The sequence below is a fragment of the Typopeltis vanoorti genome, chromosome 6 (assembly GCF_054136105.1).
Source record: "Typopeltis vanoorti isolate ZY-2024b chromosome 6, IOZ_Tvanoo_1.0, whole genome shotgun sequence".
In the NCBI taxonomy this organism is placed as follows: Eukaryota; Metazoa; Arthropoda; class Arachnida; order Uropygi; family Thelyphonidae; genus Typopeltis; species Typopeltis vanoorti.
In genome coordinates, this window is record NC_143554.1 from 95507659 (window position 1) to 95519858 (window position 12200).

Sequence of the window (12200 nt, forward strand, 5' to 3'; positions counted from 1 at the left end):
TTAATTGTTGACAACGCATCAAGTCGCATTGTACATTGTTTCAAGTCATCCACATTTAGAACATCCTGAAGCACTGTAGGCATCAGGGGGCAAAGCCCCCTCCCTAGTGTGTGTACACACACACACACACACACACACACACACACACACACAGTAAAACCCTGTTTTTACATTCCTGCAATTTACGTCATTTTCGTTGGTCACATCTTAAGGCCTATTCTTACGATATATTGTTTTCCCACCATTAACAACTTAATGTGGACGTTATTTCCTGTGATTTGCATTTTTTTATAGGGTGGCAACACTGATTTTCGAATCGATTTCCTCTCATTCAAATCAATTTCTACAGAAATCTGTGCATCTCTGTTCCCAGATGGCATTGCTTTCGGCTGTAGTTTCGTTTCTGCCATCCCGGTGACTTGCACGCTTGCAGCAGTGATGTAGTGATGAGCGATACTTTGATTTTTCAATCACAGTACGAATTGATATTGCAGAATTTCTGGTACATAATTTAGCGTGACAGTTGCTTTCAAGTTGCGGTGGTAGATGATCCATGTTAGTAACATGGAGAAAAAAGACAGAAAATGTATTTCGGTAGAAGAAAAGATGGCAATTCTGCAACGTGTAGATTGCCATGCTGGAACATGTGTGCAATTAGCAAAAGATCCTGGACTCTCCATGTCCACTTTGAACTCAATGCAAAGCAATCTGGTGCTATGTCAAAAAAAAAAAATATATATACAGGGTGTTCGGGATAAATTTGACATATTTATAATTAATTATATTTTTCCGTAAGTTACATGTATTAACACACACTTCTTTTCATTTAAAAGTTTGGACCCTTCTTCATTCATATACAAGATGTCAGAAAGGATGGATAGCTGGAACCCACGTGAATCATGGAAGAGAATAACTTGTATCATGATGATTCGTGCCCGCCATCAAAATAAGGATATTACGACTGCTGCCCAATGCTCCCTGAATACAGTAAAAACAATCAGGCATGAACTAGAGACTTGCAATGGTGACTACGAGGATGTAGCAAGAAGAAAGATCCCTAGCAGACGATCTGATTACGTTCGTACAGCAGAATTCCTCGCAAATCTGCAGGAACAGGTGTTGAAGAACCCTGGCATTGGAATTCGGGCTTTGTTCGTGGAGTTGCTAACTGTAGTCAAGCCCTGGATAACAAGGGTAGCCAATGGTAGGCCGTATGTATGGCAGCAGGATTCGGCCCCTTGCCACACCTCTGGGAAAAGTCAAAAATGGTTGTCTGAAAATTTCTACGACTTCACCAGTCCAAATGTTTGGCCTCCAAACTCCCCAGACCTTAACCCCATGGATTATTTTGTATGGGGCGCAGTTGAAAAAGACACCAATCGCACTTCCAGTAATACAAAAGCCCAGTTAATGGATAAAATTAAAACAGTTTTTGCGGCCCTTCCCAGGGAGACTGTAGCATCAGCTTGTTCGAGGTTCCGAAGCAGAATTGAAGCTGTGATCGATGCTAATGGTGGTTATTTTGAGTAAATCTTGTTGATAGTATTGTAATTAACTCTGCCTGTAATGTTTTTTTGTCAATTCATTAAATTTAATAGATACAAAGAAGATTTTCTTTTTCCTTACGAAACTGTCAAATTTATCCCGAACACCCTGTATATATATATCGGACATCGACATACGATGAATTGGATAAACTTGTAGCAGAGTGGTTTGTTTCTACAAGAGTGTCGGGTATTCCAGTCAATGGTACTATACTCCGAGCGAAAGCCATTGAATTTGCTGCGAGGTTGGGGATTAATGGTTTTACTGTGTCAAATGGATGGATTGATCGTTTCAAGACTCGTCACAATATTGTGTATAATCAAGTGTGTGGAGAAAGTAATAGTGTTGCAGTGGACACTGTAAACCAGTGGAAACACGAACTAAAGACTATTATTCAGGACTACAAACCGAAAAATATTTTCATTGTTGATGAAACTAGGCTCTTTTATAACATTCTGCCAAGTAAAACATTGTGTTTTAAAGGAGAGAAGTGTCACGGTGGAAAAACTCAGCAAGCAGAGGGTAACTGTTTTGCTCATGGTCAATGCTGATGGATCAGAAAAATTACCTCCATTGGTAACTGGTAAATTTAAAAAGCCAAGGTGTTTTAAGAACATGAAACAGCACAGCATGGATGACCAGCAGCATCTTCACATCCACCATCCATGCTCTGGATGCTAAAATGGGGACAAATCACTGCAAAATACTACTACTACTAGATAAATGTCCTGCACACCCTGAAGATCTGCAGCTCAGAAACATTAGATTGGCGTTATTTCCCCCTAATTGTACAAGCGAGCTTCAGCCATTAGATCTGGGCATCATGCAATGCATTTAAATGGAAATATAGAAAAATGCTTGTTGAAAAAGCTGTGTTTATGCATGATAATGGTATGGAACCAAAACAAATGACCATATCAATCCTTGATGCCATGCATTATGTGGCCAAAGGATGTTTGCATGTTACTCCTGGAAACCATATCCAACTGTTTCCGTAAGGCAGGAGTTACATTTGTGGAAGTAGAGGAACAACTACAGGAGGAAGAAGATACGTCAGAGCCCAACAACTGGTATGTGATGGATGAGTCTTTCTCATGTATTTCAAGACTATGTTGATGCTGGTATGATCACATCAACGGTAACAAGTGTAGAAGACATCCTTTCCAACCACCTTGGTGAAGAAGTGGTTGAAGAAGACTGTGATTAAGAACCTACAGTCCCTACTAGTAAAGAAGCAATGGAAGCTATCTCTGTTTTGAGGAAGTATATTGCAAGTGCATCAGGGGACGATGGGGAATTTAATGCCTTATACACTGTGGAGAGGCAGGTGGAACTTATAAGAGTGCAATAGAAACAAAAACAATCAACAATTAAAGATTTTTTTAAATAGATAATTATAAGTAATTGAAAATTAATTTATTTTCAGTTATTAAATTTTGTAATCTAGTATGTAGAGTCACATACTGGCAGTAAATCATCTTTTAGCCCCCTTTTTTTTATTATGTTTTTTTACATTTCCCGCTATTTACACTTTCTTCCATCAGTCCCCTGGAAAGTGTAAAAAAGGAGTTTTATTGTATATATAAAAAACACCAGTTTCACTGATATGAAATTTTCATAAACACAAAATTTATAAACTGGCAACTTCATTCACAGTGCTGGATAATATCACTGCTCTCCAGATAACAGAACTGTGGGTTGAAATTTACCACCTAAAGACATTCACAATGTTTGTGAATGTCTTTAGGTGGTAAATGAATTTCATTTCCCAATACTGGATTAGGCTGTTTGAAATTATGGTTAAAGGAACAATGTCTACAAGGCTAATGTATTATGTGTACTAATTGCATATGTTCTCTTGGCCATGTGCCTGGTTTTATGGAATGAAAAACTTCAGTTTTTTTTAGGAAAAATCCTGATGCCTTTATATGAGATCAATTAATTCATCTTCAGCAGTTGAAAGTCCTTAAAGGATCTTTATATAATTATGGGGTTGAACTTTCTTTCCAAGGATAGCAAAGCTATGCATAAATTCTCAGTCGGCATTGTCAATATGTGAGCTTATCTGCAGCATTAGTATCACCCTGCTTTCTCTAAAGTTCCACATCTTTAGAATTATGTTTTCAGATTAACTAGCACACCAGCTTAATCTTATACTATAATGCATTAGAGACATAAAATCTTTTGTGTGGGAAAGGGGGGGGTCACATAAAAACAAACAGTGAAATGAACATTTTACAGAATTAACATTAAAATGATTAAAAGGATTGGAATGTTAAGGCTTAAGTGCTGGGAGGAATTCATATTGAAAGTTTAATGGAGTAAAACAGTACTGGGAAAAGATTAAAAGCACTATTTAATTCTTCCAGTATTTCATCTCAGTCACAGAGGCATCTTCAGGGAATACATGAAAAACTTGTAACTTGCTATGCTAAGGTCATGTTCCATGCATGACTATGTTTAATCAGGCCTTACAAACTATGCTATAGATACTACCCAGAGAATCAATTGGAAGAAAACCACCATACTTGCTCTACTGCAGCAAATTCAGAAATGAAAAACTGTTTTTAGAATTTGCAGCTGCCCTCAGAAATTAGCTTAACCTGAATAACTACAGATGTGCAATCTTCCCAATATTTGGAAAACACAGAGACATCTTCAGGAAGTACAAATTAACACTTGTAATGCATATACAAAGGCAACAATACTAAATGAAATGGATAGAACCCTAGAGAGTTCTCCGAGTAGTATCCAATGCATTTATTTTTTGTGTTCATATGTGTGTGGATGGTAGCTGATCTGTCTGTCCAAAGTATGCCAACTTTCAGGAACATGGAACTTTATGTACACCAGGAAATAAGAGAAGAGTGAGCTGATCTTTAATGGAAGATCCCAGTGCCTCACAGCAAGCTAGCATTAACACAATATTGAAGTCCTGATAAGTTGGAGAGGAATATTGTCAATACAAAGTTAGTAATATTATAATATTTTCATATAGAACTATCTTAATATCCTGCCCTTTCCCCAAGAATATATATATGAGGAATTTGATTATTACCTTGATGGACCTGTGTTTCACTCAAGATTTCTCCATGAGTGCAGGTCACAAAAATGCCTCCAATGATCTTGAGCCTCTCTTTTCCATGTTATACCCATAGATTTCACTAGTGGATCTTCCCATCTTGTAGGTGGTCTTCTGGTTTTCTCTTTATTCTTGGTTGCCAGTTGAGTATTCTATATGTCCATCTGTTATCCTTGAGTCTAGCTATGTGACCTGCCCATCTCATCTTGCTTTCATATACTGCAGTTACCACATCTTTTATGCCTGATCTCTTTTTTAGTTCCGTGTTTCTAACATGTTCCATTCTGCTGATGCTAAAAACCCTGCGTTCTATTGCACGCTGAGATATTCTGAGAGTCTCTTCTTTTCTTTCGTGTTCCATGTTTTTGATCCATATGTGAGTGATGGAAGAATATCACTATTAAATAGTTTTGCCTTCGGAGAGATGTCAAGATTTGGATCAGTAAGTGTTTCTGGTGATACTCAAATAAATGCTAAAACCTAATTTCAAAATATGAACCAATGTACTTATAGTTCTGTCACTATAAATAACAGAAGATCAAATATTTTGGTTGAAGGTAACACTTACCCATTCCATACAATAGTTTTTGCTCTTTGTATCACATCTGCAAATTTTGCTGTACTTTTTGGTCCACAATCTAGTCCCTTTTGGAAAATAATAATAGTGAATAAATACAAATTCAGATGATATGCAGATGTTTACCTTAATAAGTAATAAGATTTTGCTATGACAATTTTAATGAATTTCTATATTCAGCAGAATATGTTCTTGACTTTCAATGCTTTATTAATATATGCGACATTTTCATGGGATATCTAATTTATTCTTTTTTGGTCAGAATGCTGTATTTAAATTATGCATAACACCATAGGTCCGCGCGGTTAGCCTAGTGGCTTTGCAACCATATGCCTGGGGAAGGAGTATCCTAGGTTCGATTCCCGTCGGAGACGTGAGGAGCTGAAGGATCTTCCTCAGTCATAGCTAAGTTAGCTGGTCTTGGGCGCAGGCAGTAGAGTTTTTTCCGCCAGTTTATCTGGTGTTTTTCATCCCACAAGCAGGCAAACCATTCCCGTGAACACACAGGGATACAGCCAAGAATACCTTGAGGCATAGGAGTGACCATTCAATCCTCGTATTTCGGTTACGAAATCCAAGCATGCTTGGAAGGTTGTGGGCCTTAAAGGCCTGTTAAAGCCATTGGGATAGATAGATAGATAACACCATAGAGTCAAGAACTGCATTAACCCTTGTAGATGAGATTATAGAGGTATATATAATGTAGCTGATGTAATAATTAAACCTTAACTGTGTTGATTTAATGATGATTGTGATGGTTATGAACAGAGATTAGTACTGAATTTCTAATTAGAATTCTTATTTCATGTCACAAAAAATAGAGAAGTTAACTTCATTTAATAATCACAAAAATAATTTAATAACATATTACAGGATAAATTCTTAAATTCTTGGCTATAAGTAAATCTCAGCAAAAATTCTATATATATGCATGCATAATCCAAAAGTTTACTTTTATAATCAGTTATCCACTTCTAATTTCACAGAAATCCCCACTCCTTATTTCCCATACAATATCAAGTTCATATTTTTTATAATAGTTGAGTTTGATAAAGGAAATGGCTACACGATGATTCTGCCGGATAACGCTTTCGATAGAATACCCCCATGAAACACTGTTATACAAATAAGAACAAATGGGGATGGATGTGGATAAGAGGGTGGCTGCTGGACAGTATATGGAGGATATAAATCCAGGCAAAAGCTAGTGATGTCACAAGGTTCAGTGGTAGGACCACTCTGTTTAATTTATACATAAATGATATAGGAAATAACCTGAAAGGAAATATTAAATATTCAGCTGTTTGCTGATTAGAACAAGGTGATGTGGAGAGCTTGCACGATGATTTAAATAGGCTGTCAGTATGGACAAAAGATGATGGGTATCAGTTTAATGTGGAGGAATATAAAATGATGCATTTTGGGATAAATGGATTGCAAGCTGTCTACCACATGAATGGAAATGTACTCTGGGAAACAGATGAAAGTAGGGATATAGGAGTGGTGGTGGTGGTAGACAGAGAATTGAAGTTTAGAGGACATATTACTACACTGGCTCATATGATTACTGCTCCTTACTTCTGGTCCCCTGAGTTTCTTGGGGGATGAGGAAGTTCTGGAGAAGATTCAGAGGTGAGCAAACAAAATGGTGAGTGGTCTGTGGAACAATTCCTATGAGGATAGACTGACGATGTGTGGATTGCATGTATGGAAAGTTGATTGATAGGCAAAGAAGAGGGGATATTATGAATTTAAGTTACTTAAAGGGTTTGTTAAGATACTGGAGAAATGTTTTGGCACATGGCTAGAGGGGAAAAACAAGAAGTCATCTCTGGAAGTTGAATAAAAGTGTGATTAGTAAGGGACATGAGGACTTTATTTTTTACTTGGAGATTTATAAATGAATGGAATGGGTTGCTAGAACAGGTTAGCACTTTGTCTGTTAATGGGATCAAGTGATGCCAGATCTATACAATTTTCGAAAGATTTGACGATGTATTTAAATCATCATCATCAAATTCCTGATATATTATACCCTCAATGGGTGTACAGGATATGATAGTATCCTGTAGATGAAAAATTACATCATTACTAACTTATTATCTACAATTTTCCTCCAAATCTTTTACCTGTCAAGACTCCAACATTATCAGATGTTATATTTCTATCTAAGAAACGAAGAAATTATGAAAGAATTAAACCAAGAACCAGTAATAGAAAAAATTAAAAAATATAAACATAAATGGATGGAACACATTCAAAGAATGAACAGAAAGATTACCAAAACAAGTCTTAAAGTACAAGCCAACAGGAAAAAGAAAACAAGGACGTCCTCTTAAACGATTCAACGGTGACTTCAAAGGCCGGAACAGGCCAAGCTAGGCCTAAATCCTTGATACGCATGATGATAATGATGATATTTCTATCTTCTAAGACACTTTTTACTGTATCAATCCACCCATATCATGGTTTCCCTCTGGGTCTTTTCCCTACCAACCTGGCAGAGAACACTTGTTTTGCTAATCTTTCCTCTCCCATTCTGTTAAAGTGACCATACCACCTGAGATTAGCTCTGCTAACGCATTCCTGGATGCTGACAATGTCAAGTTCTTTCCTGATATTCTCATTTTTAACATGATATTGTCATTGATGCCATCTGTTCATGCCCCTAATCTTTCTCAGGACTTTCAAATCTGCGGTCTCTAGTCTTTGGTCAAGTGTTTTACTTCTGACCCAGCTCTCAGATCCATAAGTTAAAATTGGCTTGAATACTGTCTTGTATACAGCTAATTTAATGTTTTGGCTAATTTCTCACTTATTCCATATAAATTTATTCAGTTGTGTAAACTTTGAATAAATTTATTCCATATAAATTTATTCAAAGCTGATATTACCATACCAGCTTTGTTGATTCTGTTGGCAATTTCCATATTTAATATACCATCTTCATTAAAATCGTGCCTAAATAGCTGAAATGTTTTACTTGTTCTATAGGTTCTCATTACACAATGCAGTTGATATTTTCAGTGCTTCTGTCTATTTTCATTGTCTTTGTCTTTTTAATGCTGACCTTTATACCATATCTATTTCAACAGTTATTCACTTTAGTCAGGGAATCTTGCAGATTTGTAGCGTATTTAGAAGCATAATATCATCCACATAAAGCAAAGAGCTGAGATTAATATCTCCAATTTTGATATCAGGTTCAATACCACTTTCCTTCATAATGTGATCCATATAGATAATGAATAACAGAGCGGATAATGTACATCCTTGTCTGATACCATATTTAACATTAAACCACCTCAATGTACTTCCTTCAATTCTAACTACTGACTTACAACTTAAATAAATACTAAGTATTGCTTGATATAATGCCTCATTGACACCATATAACTGAAATGTTTCGAATAGCTTCTCTCTTGGCACTTTGTCATATGTCTTTTCCAGATCGACAAAACTTAAATACAGATCTTTGTTATATTCCCATGATTTCTCAACTATCTGTCATAAAGTGAAAAGCTGATCCTGACATCCTCTATTTGGCCTGAATCCAGCTTGTTCTTCATCAAGCTTCTCTTCCACAATCCTTCTCAACCGATTCTCAAGTATACTTACATATATCTTATCAGGAACACTCAGTAGAGAAATACCTCTGTAATTCGCATATTCAGTTTTATTTCCCTTTTTATATATGGGTATTATGAGAGCTCTACTCCACTCATTTGGAATTCGTCCCTCTGTCCAGGCTTTCCGAACTATGCAGTGCAGCCACTGTAAGACTCTTATACCACCATACTTCAGCATTTCTGGTCGAATATCATCTACTCCAGCTGCCTTTCCACATTTCAAGCCTTTGATGGCTTTTTCTACTTCAAGTATGGATATGTATTCCTGCCTGCATACCTGGTCAGTGTTTTTTACCACTGTGCTGTCATCACTACTTGTTACATTTAGCAGTTTTTCAAAGTAATTACTCCATACATGTAGATTAAAATACTAAAATGAATAAAAGTTGAGCACTCTGAGAGCTGCTCAACTTTTATTCAATTTAAATTTTCTTGTTTTAAATAAAAAACTTTCTTTTTCAATTTCATCCTGCTCAAGAATAAATGGTGATCACTTCCAATTTCAAATCCTCTGTACACTCTGGTGTCCTGTGCCAGGGAGAAAACATCACTATCAACAATAACATAGTCAATGAGAATTTTCTTATTCCTTGCTTCTTCTCTCCATGTGAATTTGTGCATATTTTTATGATGGAACATGGTGTAAGTAATAACCAGTCCATGTCCTGAGCAGAAATCCAACAAGTATTTGCCATTATTATTAGCTTTGCTCTTTTTTTCCAAATTTTCCCAATATATTTTTATATGTCTGACAATCATTTCCTACTCTGCTATTTAGATCCCCAACAAAGGCCAACTTTTCCTTATTCATTGTGTCAGATGCTTTATCTAAAGCCTCAAAACATTCCTCCACTTCTACCTTAGTAGAACCTTCTGTAGGACTATAGGCATAAGTAAGTCTCATTGTCCAGTTCCCCATTCTCATATTTGCCCACATCACTCTACTTGAGACTGCCTGCCATTGAAGAAGATTAGCCTCATATTTAGTGTTGAATACTATGGCTACTCCTCCTTTTCCTTGATTGTCATTGCCTGAAATATAACATTTTGTATTTATTGCTCAGAAAGATCTCACCAGTTTTTGGCCTTTTAGTTTCAATCACACCTATTATGTCGCTCTGGTACTTATCCAATTCCTTAGCTAGCTATAGTTCTTTGCCATTCAGGCTTCTTATGTTGATAGTACCTGATCTTTAACTCTGATGATGTTGAGTTGGGATGGGTTTAGGATTTGTTCCAGTAGCTGACTTTTTGCTGTTTTCCCTGGCTAAAACAATGGGGGCCACGTGTTTAACCAGGCGACACCAACCGACATGAAATTCTGTCATATTGTACCATAATTTTTTATTTTGGTTTAAGCCAATAAGAATACAATTTGGTCAGGTAAATCCCAATTTGCCAGCACATCCTTGTTCATTCAGTATCCAAGCTAGATACTTAACAGAGTGCACCACGAGAAGGAGAGGACTGGACATTGATCAGAAGCCGTGATTGGTTCTCTGCATTCCTTTAAAGGCTATGTGGAGGTCTCCTCTCAGTTATATAAAGCTTTGACCCTTTAGCACCCCCCTCCATGTATTTAAATTTGTATGAATACTTAAAAATTTTAATTAATTCCTAGTTGTTTTTTTGTTTTGCTAACTTTTATGGGTTTTTGTCAGTGTCTCAACACAAGAATTGCAAGGGGGAAGGGGGACGCAACAAAAACTAATATTAAAATATAGGGCACACATGAAAGAAAGTTGAGAAACGCTGTAGTAGTACAGAGAGAGTTGTCTAGCTGTGTTGGTTAACATGGAGTGGGAAGATTAGGAGAACCGTGTAGCTGTAATAGTACTTCACAAGGTTGGAATGCACCCACTTGTTATTTTCAACATGTTAAAAATACTTGGGATCAGTAGGATGTTTGTGTAATGGACTATTTACAGTTATAATGGTACACAAGATATATCTGACTGCCAAAGAACAAGTCAACCATGCTGCATTAGGACACAACAGTTTGTGAGGGGCTGTGAAGGCACAACCCTCACAAACTGTTATAATCCTGTGAAAACACAGAAAGTGATGTCACAAGAGATGAACGTTTCACAGAGAACGATGTCATGTGTACTAATTGATGACATGGGGGTGAGAATCTATCGTCGTTCTACTGGACACTTCCCAGCACTATAACTTACACAGCAGAGGGTGATAAAATCAAAGGCACATGTACAGACACAGTACATGTGCCTTTGATTACAGACACAGCGATACCCTCTTCACAGATGAGAAGATTTTCATCATTAAAGAGTCATTTAACTGCCAAAATGTTTGTGTTATATGACCCAGATGGTTGCACAGCACGTGTCATCCAGTATTCAGAGGAGTCATCACCCTGCATCAATGATGGTTTGGTGGGGGTGACATATCAGGGATATCCAAGTTGCATTTCTGCAAGAAAAGGGTTAAAACCTTTGCCAAAGTGTATCAAGACACAGTACTGGAACATGGCCCCCCCTGCACAACACTTTGTTTCACAGTAGGCAGTGGTCTTTGCCTTGTATGCAACAGTGGTTGGAGGCTAATGTGTCCAACCACATATCGACATCTGACTGGCTGTCTGGCAGTCCTGAGCTGAATCCGTCAGACTTAAAATTGTGGTCATTGCTTGGGAGAGTAGCCTGCAAGAAAACACACACCCCCAGCATGAAGATGAATTTGGAACAAGCAATTGCAGCGTTTCTGTCAAATTTGTGCATGCCACCATCAATATGTATATTCACAGACTTCAGGAATGTGTGAAGACAAAGGGGTGGGGGGCATTTAGAACATTGAGTGCTGCTATATGCATGTTATACATGTGGTTTGTATGTGCTGAAAGCTGTAAATGATTTACTGATAGATTAAAGATTTATGCACTGTTCAAGTTGTAACAGTAGTTATGGCTAGACTATATATCGTGCTTACTTTCCTTTGGTACACGTTCTGACTCACACAAAACTTTAATGAGTTTGTGTCAGGAGGGCAAGAAAACCTTAGAAAATTAGACCTCTCCTATTGATCTCACGATCTGGAAATGTTACTTTAAGATAATCCTGAATATCCCTTTTCTTTAATGTGATGAATCACCATCTTTCTCTAAAATCACTTCATTGAGATTACAAGTTTACAAAGCACTGTTATTTTCAGGCTAATACAATCTGTCTCGTGCGCAGTAACAGGCTTTTTGAGAGCCTCGGTTCCTAATTTAGTGGGTGAATTTCTGAAACTTGGAAGGTAGCTTCATCAGTAAATACCACACATTTTAGAAATCCATTGTCTTCAATTATTCCAAAATGTAGCAGACCATTAATGGGCCTGAGAGTCTGCATAATTTGAATCTGAACCT

At 37.1% G+C, this 12200-nt stretch overlaps 1 protein-coding gene across 1 annotated transcript in view; it reads right to left on the reverse strand.

Moving 5' to 3' along the window:
* Window positions 1-12200, reverse strand: part of LOC150105723 (phosphoglycerate kinase 1-like) — a 126678-nt gene that overhangs the window by 19872 nt on the left and 94606 nt on the right. The window contains exon 9 of the mRNA XM_090394319.1: window positions 5196-5272. Within this exon, the coding sequence (XP_090250445.1) occupies window positions 5196-5272 (77 nt within the window). The remainder of the gene's footprint in view (window positions 1-5195; window positions 5273-12200) is intronic.